General features: G+C 39.5%; 1 protein-coding gene across 6 annotated transcripts in view; it reads left to right on the top strand.

The window, feature by feature from the left end:
- The window catches only part of LOC136879228 (serine/threonine-protein kinase dyf-5), a 243,609-nt gene that overhangs the window by 99,930 nt on the left and 124,327 nt on the right, over positions 1-19,352 (top strand). For all 6 annotated transcript variants that reach the window (XM_068228783.1, XM_067153032.2, XM_068228780.1 and 3 more), the window contains exon 5: positions 4,597-4,809. In XM_068228783.1, coding sequence (XP_068084884.1) covers positions 4,597-4,809 — 213 coding nt within the window. The remainder of the gene's footprint in view (positions 1-4,596; positions 4,810-19,352) is intronic.

Raw genomic sequence — 19,352 nt, 5'->3', positions numbered from 1 at the left:
GCGAAATTAAAATCGCAGTGAAAATCAAAAATGTTTTATTTGCAACATTTAGCTACACAGTCCAGCTACTTCTCTACATAGTCGCTGCTCCGACATAGACACTTGTCGTATTATGGTACCAGCTTTCCAATATGCTGGTCATAGAAGGCAGCCACCTGTGCTTTCAGCCACTTCTCTGCGCTGATCTGCAGTTCGTTGTCTATGCCAAAATGCTGTCCTCCTAGCCAGGCATTTCATGTGAGCAGAGAGAGCCAAGTCCAGGCTGTATGGTGGGTGATCAAACACTTCCCATCGAAAATGCTGTAGGAGCATCTTTGTTGTGGCTGCACTGTGTGACCGACCATTGTTATGAAGAAGGACAATGCCTCATGACAACATTCCTCTTCACTTGTTCGGAATTGCCCTGAGACTGCAGTGACTGTCGTGTCACGTTCCATGAATTCCACCAACGAAACTCCTTTTCAGTCCCAGAACACAGTAGCCATACACTTTCTAATGGAGAAGGTTCGCTTGCACTTCTTTGGTTTACTTGGGGAACGAGAATGCATCCACTGTTTGAATTGCTCTTTTGTTTCTTTATTTTCAAAATGGACCAATGTCTCATCCCCTGTGATAATTTTGTTAAAAAAATCTTTCCTTCAGCATGGTAGTGCTGGAGAAGCGTTAAGGTAGCGCCCATTTGCTCTGTTTTGTTAAGGTCGGACAGTATATTAGGAACCCATCTCACACAGAGTTTTTGCGGTACTGAAGTCTCTCACTTACGATGGTATAGAAAGCTGACCTTTAAATTTTGGGAAATTAATGACTCAACACAGAAATTATGAATTACGATTTTCTCGAATCGCTTGATCCACTCGCTGAACAAGATCATCGGTTGACATTCGCTTCCTTCCCTGACCGCCTGCATCACGAGCGTTTGTACGTCCTGCTTCAAAGTTCCTGCACGACTGCTGCACTTTGATGATACTCTTGAAAGTTTCACCGTCAATGAATTTCGGCTACATTTGCACCCTTCAACTTGAAGAAATCGAATGACAGAACACACTTCACACTTGGCAGCATGTTTACGTGCTCTCTGTGCATTCTGAACTGACAAGTACGACGTGATGCAGTTGACGGGCATATTAGAGACACTGCGCAACTCTTCATCGGATTCTCACTGTGGTTTTAATTTTATGACCGATCAGACCTTAAAAAAAAAAAAAGCCCTCGTACGTTTCACAAAACAGCGCACAATCAGAAGACCTACAGTAACTCTGTTATTCTGATAAAGCCAACAGCTGACATACTGGCAGGCTGCGACCCAATAATTTTAAATGGAAAAATACTTTTGGGAGTTTGAAAGTGATGTGTCATGGCCGAGTGTTGGATGTAGTTGCAGGATTCACGACATAACTATCCAGGAGTCTTGTCACTAGCCAATATTTTCACAGAGGATATGAGAGGTCTTTGCAGCTCTAACCTGGGGGCTAACACTCCCAGACCCCTATTGTTTGCCCCCAGCCCGCTTGTCTTGTCACTAGCCGGACCTAACCAATCAAGACTAATGGTTTTGTCACTAGCTGGACCTAACCAGTCCAGACTAATCATTCAGAAATGATTGACACTAAATACTTTTCATTGATGGCAGTTATTGAAATAAAATAAATACAAATTATAAAAGAGGTATTTCCTACCGTTTCTGCATTTTGCATTTGGGGGATACTGGTGCCACTACTGGATAACTGCCTGAAGTTCGTCGCTAGAGGTGTTTTGTTGTATTGATTAGAGCTTACTCACTAGTGACAAGTTACGGCAAGTATGGTACATGAGGCAGCACGGTGTACCCTAGAGCACCCAATACCTCTGTCCGCTGCCATGTGCAGTGTTCCACGTAATGAACCTTTTTCAGCACAGTTCTTTCCATCTTTGAACTCTGTTGTCCAGCAAAACACGTTTCTGCAATTTAATGCTGCTTCCCCCTCCCACGGCTGCTAACCTCGTGTGATTGTGTGAAGCAACCATTACTTCCCTCCAGAGAAACCACACAGTTTACTTTTGACAATAATTCTCTGCTTACATGTTTTATCTCTAGTGTGTCCTGCAATACACCCACATACAGCACGAATGACACAGCACTGTTCTACCTATGCGCAGTAGCAGTGTCATCTGGTGGCCATTGGCATACACCAGGCACGCATTGCAAACTGTGTGTATCCTTTGTGAAAACAGTTTTCTTCTCCATATAGGTTATGAATGCCTGTGTATTTGATTTGTTTTAGATATATTCGCTATTAAAATCATTTAAATAATTTTGTAGTTACTAAATAGTAAAAACAAATACAACTTGAGCTCCAGAATCTCTCAAGATAAATTCTGTAGTTCTCGTTATACTACCACAGATAAGGTGACAAAATGTTGACTGTTTTTGCGTCTCCGTTAATTACTCCACAGCCCAGAAACTTGTGTGTATTAAATGGAGGTTAGCATATGTCATGACAGAAAATTTTGTGAGTTGTCATTCAATTTATGCAATAAACTTCCTGTATTTTAACTTGAAAGAGAACATAGCACAATATTAATGTTCCCATGAAATAACTGATTTCAAGAGCAAACTGCGAAGTGAATGAGCAAATTTTTAATTTCATAATAAATTTTGCTAATACAGATGTTGAAATATTTGATCGTTATTTGAGAAATCACCTGCTGTGTGAGCAGAGTTTAAACGTTTTTCTAACTATGAGAAAGCTCCTCATTATGTCATAACATGCATGACTGCTACCGCACTTCTCTATCAGATTTAACACTGTAACATTGGTTAGCAATGCCGCTTCTTTTAGTGTAAGTAAATTAAATTTATTAAAAGCCAATGACGGAAGTGTCCCTTATGAGAAGTTTTGCATTTTCAATAAAATGTATGAATATATTAACTGTGTACTTGTACATTCGCCAGAAACTTTTGATGTGTTAGTGTAACATTAAACCACCACCTGTACTTGTATATATCATTTTGTTTGTAAATTTAGAGTGAATGTATCCTACAAATACTGAATTGATTATTTAAAACTACCAATTTTCCTTTTTTAAATAATACTTGTGGGTTCTCAGGCCACCAAAGTATTCCCATTTCTAGTACTAAATATACAGAGGTTATTTCGTAAATCATAGAAGTTGTGTGATGTCTTCTGAATAAGTGGGAACACAAAAGTCCATTATAACCTGTGTCATACTCTCTTGAATCCTTGATGGTGTCCTTATCATTTCAAATAATATGACCAAAGTACCTTAGTTTTTTTCTTTTTGATGTTGTGTTTGACTTCTAGCTCTTTGTTCAGGTGCTAGAATACCTTCTGTATTTTATCAGCCCACGATATTCTGAGTCACATTCCACTAACCTTCAAGCATGTACACTAGCTGATCAAAAGTATCCAGACAGATATCTGAAATTGCATTTAGACTTTGCCTGTGTCACATTCCCTAGTATCAGACATTAATATGGGGTGGGTCCTTTATGACAGCATTAACTCTGCTGGAGGACACTTTCAGTGAGGTGTCTGAATGTCTGTGGTGGAATGACAGCGCATTCTTTATCAAGAGTCGACGTTCTGACTCATCCCAAAGGTGTTCCATAAGGTTCATGTTGGGATTCAGATCAGGCCATTCTATTTCAAGATTGTTATCGTCCACAAACCATTGCCTCACAGATGACAGGGTGCATTGCTGTGCTGATACAAACGATCATCGTCCCCGAACTGCTCCTCTACACAATGGTTTAAAATGTGTTCATATCCTTCTGCATTTAGTTTCTCCTTAAGCACAATGAGGGGACCACACCTTAACCAGGAAAAACACCCCAAACCGTAACACCACATCCTCTGTATTTCAGCGTTGGCACTACACATGATTACAGGTAATGTTCTCCAGGCATTCGCCAAATCCAAACCGTTCCATCGGATTTCCACAGGGTATACCGTGATTCATCACTCCAAATCACTTGTTTCCAGTCGTCCACTGTTTAGTGGTATAGCTCTTTACACCACCTCCAGCGTCGCTTAGCATTGACTAAAGAAATATTTGACTTATGAGCAGCAGCTAGAACATTGTCCCCATTCTTTTTAACTCACGACACACATCCATGCACCCTCCGCAATGCTCGACGGTCCCTGTCTGTCGTTAAATGAGGTCTACCTGGACTTGATTTAGCTGCGATTGTTCCTTCACGTTTCCACTTCACAATCACAGCACCGATAGTCAACTTGAGCAGCTTCAGAAGGTTTGAAATGTCTCTGATGGATTTGTTACTCAGATGATATCCAGTGACTAGTCGGCCCATTCTGCTGTTACTTCTTTTCTACTGGCAACACAGTACTCCCCACCCCCTTTTATACTGGCAGTTCTGCCTCTCGTGACATCTAGGGTTACATCGAAGGGGTCGGGATACTTTTTGATCAGGTAGTGTAGGCCCTATACTGGATTTAAATTGCTGCTGCTTTGTCGGAAGAGATAACACAGTTGCCATGACTTATAAAATGATCCTCGTGTAAGATGTTGTACATGTGAGAAAAAAATGAGTGTGAGTTCTAACCTTCATTTACACAGTGCTGTGGAATGTTTCAGAGATAAATTGTTCCCCGAGCCAGTCATCCGCAACATGTTGTACCAAGTGCTCCAAGGTTTGGCCTTCATGCATCGCCATGGCTTTTTTCACCGTGATATGAAGCCAGAGAATCTTCTCTGCATGGGACCAGAACTTATCAAAATTGCTGATTTTGGTTTAGCAAGGGAAATAAGATCTCGCCCACCATATACGGACTACGTATCAACCCGCTGGTATATCTTAGTGCTTTAGTATTATTTAAGCTCACTGTTTTCTACTGTGTAAGTGTTCCAAAGTGTCGGAAACCACAAAGTTCATTTCTTCAGTCAGTAGTTGATTCTACTGGAATAATAGAAGAATAAGTTTTAAATTTCATATTAATATAATTTAATTTAATTTAATTTAATTTAATTTAATTTAATTTAATTTAATTTAATTTCATTTCATTTCATTTAATTTAATTTTCACATTTCATGTCCGATGCTCTCTCGGTAATTCTTCTTATGTTAGCATCAAAGACATTGAGAAAATGGAACAGCAGATACTGACAAAAATAGAGTAGAAGTCCTTTATAGCAAGAATTCACAACAGCGGAAAATTTACTCGCTATAGCGGATTGTCGTTATATCCGATTGTTGTATAAAAATAGGAAAACTCCCCATACACATTAAAGTCGGTATGAAACGGGAATCAGTTTGTTCAAAACTTGCGTTTCCGCGGATGATATCCACACTACGACTTACTTGTTCGTTATTTTTCGAAATGCGATACTACGTGAAAGTGTATGTTTAATTTCATTCTGAAAAAATTACGGTTCCGTATTTCTCCGAATCCAAGACGATCCCCACTTTTCCCTTCAAAAATTTAAATCAGGCTCAAAAAGTGCTTTGTAAAATCATATGAATGCCTTTGTTGTACAGTTCGCATTTTTATACTATTTTAGAAGCCGAACATTGGCTTTCGTTATGCCGCATTTTTTGCGGCTGCACAATTATTCTTTATTTCCGCGGGTTTGATGACCATTAATTTAAAATTGGCATCATAATACCAAAGAGAACCCGTTGAAAATTTGCAGGCAATACCTATTCTATGCGTCTCTACAATACGGTGATCCGTCAGGAAAATATTCTTGGTGTCTATAAAACTGTTATGGTACTTTTACTCAGCGTCAGATATAATCGCCTACCGCTACACGCACGTCTCGCTTGCCGGGTTCGGCCAACTTCAGCGGCTAGCGATGTACAGGCCTAATCGCGGACGTTGAAGGTCAACGAATGAGTTTATTGCGCCACGGTATGGCCTTTGCGCCCTTGTGTTTTTCGTGCACATACCGGTACCTCACAATTTCATCTTCGACTTCTTTAAGGCGTCCTTGTTGCGGACCACTGAATGCAAATTTTGTATCTTTTTCTTCACACTGACGCCAAATATTGGCTTTAGTTAGGCCTATGCCATATTTTCTTGCGGTTGCACAATTATTTTATTATTATTATTATTAATTATATACAGTCGTATCAGCACACACTTTTTTAAAACATAACCAGTTTTCGGACACTAAGGTCCATCATCAGTGTTAGAATTTAAATTTAATTCCACATGAGTGTGTCGTCAAAATTAGTTACAATGAGTTTAAAATGTAAGCCCTGTTGACATCAACTGTAAAATAAGAAAAAGAAAAAAACAAGTGTAAAAGTATGAAAATAATGCATATAAACTTACAGTGTTGTTGTAAAAGGTATGGACATACCATAGGAAGGGCTTGCTTTTCCTCGTGCTCAGGCTGTTGGTCGAGTACTAACAAACGTTCAACTTTAAGTACGGCACCGCGCTGCAAGCACATGATGTTACGTCACCTCAAGGTTACGATGGAAGCACCTGATGTTACATCAACTCAAGATTGTAAACAAAATGTTGTTTGCGACTGTTTCATTTAAAATTTTATCTGGATCCCTTGTCTGCGTCAAAAATATCTCAATGTTTTCACGTGTATTTAATTCAAATCCATAATTACCCTTAAAAATTAATTTCATGTCCTTTTCAATCCCTAAAAAGCTGTGGTTATTGTTGTAAATGTGTTCCGCAAAAGCTGAATATCTGTTGTACTTTATTGCCTTAAAATGTTCTTGATATTTTTGATTTAAAGTTCGCCCAGTTCTTCCTATATAAAACATTTTACAGTCGTCACAACTGAGCCTGTATACTCCCGAATTGGTATATATATATATCTTTTTTTATTGACACTATGTGCATTATATATATGTTCTGATATTTTATTTCTGGTTCTAAATGCTGTTTTAAGTTGAAATTTCTTAAATATATTCGTGATTTTAAAAACTCGACTTCCAGAATATGTAAATGTTACAAATTGATTACGTTCATAGATTTTCTTACTTTTCTCAAGGTTTTTCTTTTTTTCTCCATTTTCTTTCTTACGTATGATATTGTCTATCATTTCTGGGTTGTAGCCATTTGCTTTAGCAATTTGTTTTATTATTCTAATTTCTTTCAGTTTGTTTTCATTACTCAGGGGAAGTTTTAATAATCTATTAATATAGCTGTTGTAAGCTGCCTGTTTGTGAGTTCCTGGGTGGTTGGAGTTTTTATTGATGGTGGTGATGGACTGTGTGGGTTTCCTAAAAATATCGAAATCTATACTATTGTTGGTTTTTGTTAATGTGAGGTCCAAGAAATTTAACTTTTTATCGTTTTCTTTCTCCATAGTGAATTTAATGTTGCTGTCAAGCAAATTCAAACAACCCAGAAGTGTTTCGGGAGTAATGAGGTCTCCATTTAAAAATACTACCGTGTCGTCAACAAAACGGACCCATAATTTTATTTCTTTCTGATATGTGTTCAAGATGGTTTTCTCAAGATTATTTAAATAAATGTTGGCTAAGAAACCTGATAGTGGACCCCCCCATTGGTAAACCTGTGTTTTGCTGGTAGTACTTCCCGTTGAATGTAAAGTAATTATTTTCTAACATTAGAGTTAATAAGTTTATCATTTTGTTAATTTCTATGTGACTTAGTCTTTCTTGGTTCTTTAAATTTTCTTCTATTAAGTCTATAGTCTCTTTGATAGGAATGTTGGAATACATGTTGGTCACATCATATGATACCATTATAGTTTCCTCGTTTATTTCTGTTGATTGTATTTTGGAAGTAGCTTCCAAAGAATTTGATATTGAATTGCTATTTCCTAATTTGATGTGGTTTTGTAGGTGTTTAAGTAAAAATGTAGATAATTGAAATGTGGGGATGTTTCGACAATTAATTATAGATCTAACAGGGTAATTTTCTTTGTGGATTTTTGGGAGAGGCTTTAAAGTTGGGCATCTTGGGTTCATCGGGACTAATTTTTGTTTCTCTTTTTTGTTTATTATGAACTGTGTGTCCTTTAGTGTTTCTTTTATTTTTGTGTTTACATTCCTGGTGGGGTCCTTCTTTATTTCCTTTATGTTGTGTGTTTCTATGAAATCAGTTGTTTATTGGATGTAGTCGTCTTTATTTATGATAACTGTGACATTACCCTTATCTGTTTTAGTTACAATCAAGTTATTATTTTAACTAAATTTGACGGGTGGAATTAAATTTAAATTCTAACACTGTATATAATTAATAATAATAAAATAACTACATCAGCACTGTTAATAAGAAATGGCTTTGATATTTTATAATGATTATAATGCTGCACAATTATTCTGCATTTCTGAGTGTTTAATAACCATTAATTTAAAATTGACATCATAATATCGACGAGAACCCGTTGAAAATTTGCCGGCAATACCTGTTCCACGTATCTTTACGACTATCCATCACGAAAATATTCTTGGTGTCTATAAAATTTCATTTTACTAAGAGTCAGGTACAGTAGACGCGTTATAACTCTGGCACTGAGTAGCCATGGCCTTTCTAAGAATTCAAAGGCTTGCTTGTTTTGATGTCATTCTGCAGATTTGAGAAATGTTTTTGTAGAGGCTAATTGAATGTCATTCTCTCTTCACTATTTCCTGAGATCCAGTGACGTAACACACAGGCACTGTACAACCGGTTGTCACAGCTAACGATGTATAATAAAGAGGCTGTCGTTTATTGTCATAGAATTTTGTGTGTGCGTGCACATGCGGAGGTGAAAAATAGCAGCGTGATTACCGCGAGAGTTGTCATTGGTATTCATTACTGTTAGGCCGCGAATGCAAGACGACCCTTGATTTTTCGCATGAGATTCTGAGGGGAAAACAACGTCGTCTTGGATTCGGAGAAATACGTAGTACTCCAGAGTTTTCTTCTTCAAATGGTGTCGCCTAACTTAACTGTATATGTGTCATGAAAACATAATTGAAATGCATGTAGAGAAATCTTGCTAAAATTTACATTTGAATAGCCTTTTTGGAATTTAACTAGACGCAAGAAAAATCTATCCTCTGAAATCAGCGATGTATTCTGCCATATCTTGTGGTGTATCACATTCTTACTTAATTTCAGTACCGGAATATAACATTAAAATTAAGAGATCGTTTACTTCAGCCGTTATTTTGAATGAGTTAACTAGTGCTATCGGCCACGTTATTTGCACATTTATTACGAAAACTTGTTATCCTCTTTCATTTCAAATTTTCTTTAGAGCATAGCAGTCGTTGGGTATTACTAATCGACTCCAACATCACCTTCGTATGTGGACGAGAGAGCTCGCAAATGCACATACTGAGAAAACTATACTGTAGCGAAGATGATCGATCGCATTTTGTGGAAAATGTTTGTTTCCTTATACAAACAGCGTCACCTATCCTAACTTAATCGTACTATACATATGATGAAAACATACTTCAAGCACCAGGTGAAAAATGATAACCTTCTCGCTATAAACTGACATGATAATAACCTTTCCATAATTTAACCAGATGCGAGAAAATATAAACTAATCTGTAAAATCAATTATGCACTCTGCCATATCTCGAGGTGTATCCCATTTTTTCTTAATTGTGGTATTTAGCATTAAAATTAAGCGATCATTTAGTCAGCCTTTATTTTTAACGAGTTAAGAACTGTTATCGGTCACGTTATTTACGCATTTATTACGAAAATATGCTCTTCATTTCAAATTTTCTTTATGGAACAGCAGTCGACAGGTATTACTAACAGACTCCAACATCACCTTCGAATGTTGACGAGAGAACTCGCTAGTGAACATAGCGAGGGAACTATAAAAAAGATAATCGATTGCCTGCAACATAATTGCTGGGCTGCATAATTATCGATAACGGAAAAAATCGCGCACGCGCGCTTAATCGCTCATAATAACGGATTTGTCCGTGATAGGGCTCTCGCTGTAACCGAAGGATAATACACAATTTAATAAAGGAATTTTGAAGGGACAGCAAAATATTGACGGTATAACGGGGTTCTCGTTACATGCCGTACTTGCTATAGCGGACTTCTACTGTACTTATTTGGACAAACGGTCCAAGATGGTATCTGGATGCGCAAAAGCTCTGAAAAACTTTATTTACTGACCGAACGATTCACTTCAGTTGCAAGAAAAAGAAGTAAATATTTAGATTGAAGATTCAAGATGGTATCTGAATGCGTAAAAGCTCTGAAACTTTATTCTTAACCAAAGGATTCACTTCAGTCTCATGAAAAAATGAAATGGCATATGGCTTTTAGTGCCAGGAGTGTCCGAGGACATGTTCGGCTCGGTAAGTGCAGATCTTTTTTTTATTTCACATCCGTAGGCGACCTGCGCGTTGTGATGAGGATGAAATGATGATGAAGACGACACATACACCCTGCCCCCATGCCAGCAAAATTAACCAGTAATGGTTAAAATTCCCGACCCTGCCGGGAATCGAACCCGGGACCCCTGTGAACAAAGGCCAGCACGCTAACCATTTAGCCATGGAACCGAACTAGTCTCATGAAAAAACATATGAACTTCAGTGGACATATAGCATAAGTGGACGATTTGCGGTTGACCAAGAAAATCTTACTTATCATCAATGGAACCCGGCAAACCAATGCACACTGTCTAGTAAACACCCAAAAGGAGCTCACAGAAGTCAATATTGACCCATTGGCAACTCACATAAGTTCACATCCAAGAAACCAACAGCAAGAAATTTAAACTCAAAAATACATGGACACAAGATAGATGACAGATTTAAGGCTGATTCACACATTTTCTGGATGTGACGGCATCTCCCAATAAAATAAAATATCCTTGCCTTGTAAACAAAGTGATGAGTTTCAACGTTTCCATTGACGGTATATGCTGTGACATTTAGTGCTTTTCCGTGATCCATGCCGGCAAACTGTATTCACTTGCCGTTGATACTTTCTTGTTTTCACGGGTGTAATTTCTCTCTTTTCTTTGACTGCTGTGGATATCTGTGTGCATTTAGCAAACTTTGAGTAGAATTCAGTTCAGTAACATAACTACTTCAGTATCCAAGAACATTCATGATTTAATTTTCATTTTTCCTTGTTGTTTCATACTCACATTTTTTTACAGTGTTTCTTGTAAGTTTTACATTTGCACTTTCTACAAAATATTAGACTTATTGCATTTAGGTTAATAAAACTTACCATGAACATGAATGTTATTCATTTCAGCAACATACCTAATATAATTTAAATACACCTAGCATAGGTGTACTGCCAGTCTTTCCTTTGGTACAATTGCAATCTTCTGAAAATGTCCTCCTTTGCAACTAAATTTTCAATTTTCTTCAACAGCCCGCTGAATGTATTTATGCTCATTTCGTTTTGTTATCCGTCAAGTCTTTAAAATTCTCCTTTTAATCTTGTTCATTTTCATATAGGTTGAACCCATTGTTTCTTTATTTCTTTCTCCTCTTTATCCAAGATTATAGCTATCATTGACAATTTGTCGTGGAACTCTTTTAACTACTGAGTTTTCCACACAGAATTGAAGTGTGAGAACCGACATGAAAAACTCATGTCAGAAAGGATGGATACGGAAACGGAAAGCACCGTTACGTCCCAGAGATGTGTGAATCAGCTTTTATAGTGAGAGGATGAGGAAGAAGAACAAACGACCAATGCTAGCTAATGGTTCTATGTGCCCCATAGATGGCCAAACGTATAATAATAATAATAATATATATATATATATTTTTTTTTTTTTGCGAGGGAGTGTGAAATATCTTTCGTAAGACACTTGTGAGGGTCCGCACTCAACAAGTGTGTGGAGATTCTTACCCACTAAAAACCACACTCCCTTTTCCCACGACGTTTATCTCCGCCCCGGAAGCCGCTCTCGCATTACTTCAGGAAGGATGTCATGCTTAATGCATCTTGAGCTTCATCTTCCTCCTTCTGCTTTACTGTCTGTCGTAATCGTCCAGGTCCTTCTTCTTCTGACGCAGAATATTTTCTACGTAGACTGCCACCTGGTCCCAAGATTCGTGACTTCGTAGCATTACTGACACGATCCCTCGTGGCGTCAATTCTCCCTGCATAACTTCTAAGTATCTTCTTTGTGGCAGCCAATGAATACACACAAAGGAAGTATGTAATACATCATCGATATCACCACAGTATATGCACACCGGACTGGTTGCTAGCCCTAGCCTATGAAGAAATTTTTGGAAGTATCCATGACCTGTCAAGAACTGTGTGAGATAGTAGTTCACTTCACCATGATTTCAGCCAACCCATACGCCCAGAGAAGGTATAAGTCTTTTCGTCCATTTCCCTCTAGAGTCATCTTCCCATCTTGTTTGCCATCATTGCATTCTGCGACTAAGAGCCAAAGCCTTTGCCCTTTTCCTTCCTAGCTCTTCTTGTGTAAGCCAAATTTCTTGTCTTTCGAAGGCCAACAAGTCAATAGGAGCTACTGCTGCTACTATTAGAATCGCAGGTTCTGATACTGTGCGATATGCACAAGCAATTTGTAAAGCTGCTCTCTGTTGTACAGCCGCAATTCTTGTCCGATATTTCGCAATTTTTAACGATTCAGCCCAAATTTCCGAACCGTATAACAGTATCGATTGAACAGTCGACATGAGAAGCCACCTTTTACTAGATTTCGGCCCCTTGATGTTTCCCATGAGTCTACTCAGTGCAGTCATGGTTTTCGCTGCCTTATCTGTTACCCGTTGGATGTGGTCCCAATATGTAAGCTTAGTATCATGCGTTACACCAAGATATTTTGTGCTCCTAGTTGTTTCGATGGCTATCTGCCTGATCTGCATCGGTACAACAGTATTAATCCTTTTCCTCGTCAGGAGGACAATTTCTGTTTTATGGTCTGCGAGTTTTAATTTGTGATTTATCATCCATTCTTTGACACGTCGCATCACCTGATTCAATTTAAATTGAACCAGCTCTAGGTTACGGGTTACTATCATAGCAGCCACATCATCAGCATAACCCACAAGTTTTACATCTCCTGGCATCTGCAGCCGTAACAAACCATCATACATGATATTCCAAAGGTGTGATCCGAGAATTAAGCCTTGCGCTGCACCAGCTGTGAGCCGTTTTCTTCTCTGACCGTCTTCCGTGTCGTATAACAATGTACGGTCTTTCAAATAGTCTCGCAGTATATACATGAGATATTCTGGTAGCTTGAAAGTTTCTTGTAGAACTTCCAAAATATCACTCCATCTTGCCGAGTTGAAAGCATTTTTAACATCTAGAGTCACAAGAAGCGTCAGCTTTCTAGAGTAATGATTACCCATTTGAGCTCATTCTGCTGTTTTCACCACTTCCTTCACAGCATCTAGCGTTGAGTGACCTCTGCGAAATCCATGTTGTTGGTCAGATAGGTCGCCAGCTAATCGGACTGCTGCTAGTATTCTCGGTTGTAGTAGCTTCTCTAAACCTTTCCCGGCGGTGTCCAGCATACATAGGGGTCTGTAACCCCCAGTTTTCCCTTTACTGATCAGAACCAATCTAGCTATTTTCCAACGAAAGCTAAAAATTCCCGCTTCCAAACAATGATTATACATTCTCAACAGCAGTTGAGGACATAATTCGACTGCCACCTTCAGTACTTCTGCTGGAATACCATCTGGTCCAGGGGCTTTCTTATTTCTAAGGGAATTCATTGCTGTTATCAGTTCTTCAGTTGTAAAAGGTGGTACATTATCTAGTTCTTTCTCGGCCTCAACATCAATCCTCTCTGCATGATCAGGGAATAGTGTGTGTACTATTTCTTCCATGGTGCGTGGATCAATGATAGGGCTTGGTAACATCCCAAATTTCTTCATAACAATTTTATACCCTAATCCCCATGGTTATTCATCCATCTCCTTAGACATTTCCCACCACTTGTCAGCTTTACTCTTTTTAATTGTATTTCGCAGTCTTTTCTTCATAGTCTTATACTCTACTGAGAGAGCTTCATCGTTATGTCGTGCTCTTTGTGTCCTTCGTCTGAGTCGCAAGCATTGTTTCCTCAGCTCAGCAATTTCTTCATTCCACCAATATGCTGGACGCTTGCCCCTCTGTTGTTATAATAATAATAACAACAACAACAACAACAACAACAACAATAATAATAATAATAATAATAATAATAATAATAATAATAATAATGCTGAGACAATAGCCACAAAGGGACTCTCAGATTTGGAAAAGAAATAAAGGAGGTTCCTTAGAAAGATTCTTGGACCCATAAAATCATCAGACAAGTTTACGTTTCGCATGAGACCAAACCGAGAACTATACCAACAATTTGAAAACATTGACTTTCTACGGACATATTAAAAGGATGGGATCGGAGAGACTCGCCAACAGGATCCTCACCTTCCAGGAGAACAGGAAGACACAAGTCCCATGGGTAAAAGAAGTCCACCGAGATCTAGAAAAATGTGGGATCACGGCAGAAGATATAACAAACAGAAAAATCTTCAGGCAGAGAGTTGCGGAGGTGAAGGACCTAACTGATGAGAAAACGAGGAAGAATAGAGTATTCTCAGCAGAAAAATGAGCAAGAGCAAGCCAACGGATGAAGAAATACGGGTGAAAGAGGAAGGAGAAAGAACTTGAGAAAGCAATGAAGTTGTGTAATCGTAGCCCATAGATGGTTGAAACGAAAATAATAATAATAATAATAATAATAATAATAATAATAATAATAATAATAATAATAATAATAATAATAATAATAATTTACGAGGGACTGTGGCAAATCTTCAAAAGACACTTGTGAATGATCTGCACTCCACATCCACAAGTGTGTGGGATTCTTACACACTAAAAACCACACACCCTTTTCCCACGATGTGTATCATCACCCCGGAACCGCTCCGCTCTCGCATTACTGTAGGGTGATATCGTGCTTACTTTGTCTTTCAGACTTCTTCTTTCTTCATTTCTCCTTTACGGACATTCGTATGCTTCCAAATCCTTCTTCTTCTGACTAAGGACATCCTCCACATACACTGCCACGCGATCCCAGGATTCCTGGTTTCGTAGCATTGCAGAAATAATATCTGCTGTCAGTTCTCCCAGTTCAGTTTCCACACATCTTCTCTGTATCATCCAATGGCCGCACACAAAGAAAGTATGAAATACATCATTGATGTCATCACAGTATATGCATGCTGCATTACTCGCTCTGCCCACTCTATGCAGGAATTTCCGAAAATATCCATGTCCTGTTAGAAGCTGTGTGAGGTAATAGTTAACTTCACCATGAGCCCTTTCAACCCTGATATCCAAGCGTGGTATCAGTCGCTTGGTCCATTTACCCCAAGGGTCACTTTACCATCTGAGTTGCGATCGCCTCATCCGTTGATTGAAGGCGCGCTTCTTTGTGCATTTCTTTCCCAGCTCTCCTTGGGCACGTCAAATTTCTTGTTGCTCCAATGCAAATAGATCTATTGGGGCTATTGCTGTCACCGTGAGGATTGCAGGCTCGGAAACCGTGCGGTATGCACCTGCAATACGTAAAGCTGCTCTCCGTTGTACGACAGCTATCCTTCTCCGATACCAAACATATCTCAAGGATTCAGCCCAGATTTCAGAGCCATACAGGAGCACTGACTGAACCGTCGATATTAGGAGGTGTCGTTTGCTGGATTTCGGACCTTTAATATTTCCCATGTGTCTACTAAGTGCAGTCATGTATTTTATTGCCTCATCTGTTGCTCTCTGAATATGATTCCAGAATGTGAGCTTGGAGTCAAGTGTCACTCCTAGATATTTTGTGCTCATAGACGTTTCAATCACCAACTCTCCAACAGTCATCGGCACAAGAGTCTCGATCCTTTTCCTCGTCAGAAGAACTATCTCCGTTTTGTGCTCTGCTAGTGTTAGCCTGTGACTCATCATCCATTCTTTTATGCGCTGCATCACCTGGTTCGGTTTGATTAGAGTCATCTCAACATTACGAGCCACTATCAGGGCGGCCACATCATCAGCGTAGCTCACAAGCTTCGTGTCCTCTGGCATCTCCAAACGTAACAAGCCATCATACATTATGTTCGAAAGATCTGGACCAAGGATCGATCCCTGCGCTGCACCAGCTGTCAATCATTTTGTCCTTTGTCCACCTTTCGTATCATACAGCAGAGTGCAATCCTTGAAGTAGTCTCTCATTATGCGCATAAGATATTGTGGTAGTTTGAAAGTTTCTTCAAGAGCTACCAACATTTCGCTCCACCTTGCCGAATTGAAAGCATTCTTCACATCCAGGGTCACAAGAAGTGTTAATTTACGGGAATGATGATTGCCCGTTTGCGCTCTTTCTGCTGTATTCACCACCTCCCACACTGCATCTAACATCGAGTGCCTTCTCCGTAATCCAGGTTGGCTAACAGATAGATCCCCTGCTAGCTTAACTGCTGAGAGGATTCTGGGCTGCAAAAGTTTTTCCAGGCCTTTTCTAGCTGTGTCCAGCATGCATAAACATCTATAACCACCAAGTTTTCCTTTGCTGATCAGAACTGCAGATCCATACTTGGGGTTGAAAATGTCCCGAGTTTCTTCATTACAATCTTGTAACCTAGTCCCTATGGATCATCTTCTATTTCGTTAGCCAATGCCCACCATATATCGGCTTTACTCTTTCTAATTGTGTTACTGAGTTCCTTCTTTGCTGACTTGTACTCCGCTGTGACTGAGGTATTCTCTGAACTGCCTCTCATCCTCTGTGCCCTAAGTCGAAGTCGCAGACAATTCCTTCTCAGTTCAGCAATCTCTTTGATCCACCAGTATGCTGGGCGCTTGCTATGTCGTGGTCTCCTTTGGGACATTGAGACATTGCATGCTTGCTGGATTAGCTGCATGGTGAGTTCAACACATACACCTGCTGCTTTTTTCCCTTCACAGCCAAAACATTTTTCTGTTATGTTCTCCATTCCATTCCGTATTACATCAATAAACGTTTCCTTGTCGATACCAGCTACGTTCCACCATGCTGGCCAGCGCAAGATGTTTCTTACTTGAGGAGATTCCTGGAGCAGTCGAAAGATGATATATTGGTGATCACTCCCTGTATAGTTCTCAATCACTTGCCATTCAGTAATCTTAGGCGCAATATCCTCTGATGAGAAGATGACATCCAGTATTGTTCCCTGACATCCTGGCCGTCGAAATGTTTCCAATGTTGTTGACCACCAAACCCTTTTGGCTGCCATCTCCATTATACGTCGTTCTCTGGAGTCTGTTTGTGGCATGCCCCATTCCGACGCTTGAGCATTTAAATCACTAGCAACCACTAGTCTGTTTTCCATTCCACATAATGCATACTCAAGGCCATCAAGTTTCATCTGAAAGTTGGGAACAGATTCATTTGGCGTAAAATAACAGCTTACAGTAGTGATTTACCCAGTCTGTACCCACACAAAACCATCTTCACATTCATGCTCTGTTACTGAAACTTTTCCTAGATCTGGTATCCAAATTGCAGCTGTTCCAATATTATCCACAAACCACCCTGGATGATTCCTCTCTTGATATGGATCGCTAATAATAACGATGTCTGCTTCCATCTCATAAATCAGCTGTGTCATAAGGTCGTTAGCTGTTTGACTCCTGTGCATGTTTGCTTGTAGGATTTGCATCATTTGCTGTGATTTTTGGCCTTTTCAAGAGCTTCACGAAATATTGTGCATGCTTCTGATCAAGGAACATGATTTCGTTTAGCTTCATTGACACCCTTATCTGTACAAAGCATGCGTTTTTGCAGTCTACTGCCTTATGACCAGATTCTCCATACTTAAAACAGAGCTTGGCCTGTGCAGTTTCTTGCCAGGTGTCCATATGATAGGCATCAAAAGCAGCGAGGTAATATGGTTCTAGCATGTACTCAGCAGTATAGCTATCCTATCTTAATTCTCCCTGCTTCCAGTAGTTTCTGAGCATCCTCATCTTTAGTTTCGAAGATGGCAAGTTTCTGTTTCTGCTCGATAGCTGCAGTCCCTTAAGTGCGGCCAGTATTCGGGAGATAGTAGGTTCGAACCCCACTATCGGCAGCCCTGAAGATGATTTTCTGTGATTTCCCATTTTCACACCAGGCGAATGCTGGGGCTGTACCTTAATTAAGGCCACGGCCGCTTCCTTCCCACTCCTAGCCCGTTCCTGTCCCATCATCACCATAAGACCTATTTGTGTCGGTGCAACGTAAAGCAACTAGCAAACAAAAAAACAAAAAAAAGTTTCTGTTTGGTTTGTGATCAATATTTTCAGCTCTCCATGGGGATTACCAGAATCTCGTCTTACTGCTTCTTCCACATCTGCAGCGGTAGTGACGCCATCTATGTCTCGAATCTCCAGTGTAGTTCGAGGGATTGAAGCCTTTACATCGCCCTCTCGTCTGAGGGCATCTCTGAGATTTACTGAATATCTCCCTGTTTTCAATCTGTGTTGTTTTATTGAATTCAAGAAGAACAGCCCCAGCTCTTGTTTTTGCAGATAGATCAGATGCCTGCTCCACTGTCTTCTGGCTTCACCCTGTTCCTGATATCCTTCAAAACATCAGCGAAAGTCTTACCGTTCATTGGTTTGATGATTATGGCTTCTGAACTACTCCTTGGTTTAGAATAAGGTTGTTTTTCAAGATCTTTTCCGGCCTATTTTGTTGTAGTATCTTTGTGCTTCCTATCCTCACTCTTCTTCTTTCTCTTCTTCTTGGATAGAAACGTTTCCCATTTTCCTTGGTCTTCCTCTGAGTCATTTGTCACTGGTGATGTCCTGGACAATTCCTTTTTCTCCATGGTAGTTGATTTCTGCTTTAGTTCTTCTGTAGGTATCTTCCATGACATCCTGCATGTTGCTCCAGCCTCTAAAGCTTCTTCCAACTTCATGAGGCCATTCTTTATTTCCATTTTTAGGTTCTTAAGAGGAATAGCCATGATGTTCTTCAACAGTGATCTTGCGGTCTCAAGGTGCATCTCTTCTTTATACTGATTCTCCATTATCTGCCGACTGATATCATTAATCAGATCACTGTATCACACTGAATCTCTGCTTCTGCCATCATGCCAATGAGGGAGTCTAGTTGGCCGTGACTTGAACTGAGGAGATCGTGTCGTGAGTGAGCGCTAGGAGCGCTTACACTAGAAAACCATCGTCTGTCTACCGCAATGCTACTTCTATGTGATTTTGATCTTTGGTAAGATGGCTGCTCACAACAAGATTATTTCACCACAAACTTTTCAATATTTCGCTCGATATTCTGTTGTTCCAATTGTAAACAAACACATTTACGATGCATTGGAGCTTAAAATAACCATACAAACTTGTTTCGGTAAGTACCTTCACAATATAAGCCCACTTTCTTGAGCTATCTTATGGCTGCGAA

The sequence above is a fragment of the Anabrus simplex genome, chromosome 8, assembly GCF_040414725.1.
Source record: "Anabrus simplex isolate iqAnaSimp1 chromosome 8, ASM4041472v1, whole genome shotgun sequence".
Lineage (NCBI taxonomy): Eukaryota > Metazoa > Arthropoda > Insecta > Orthoptera > Tettigoniidae > Anabrus > Anabrus simplex.
The sequence above is the reverse complement of the archived record's forward strand: the minus strand, read 5'-3'. Positions and strand labels throughout refer to the sequence as shown.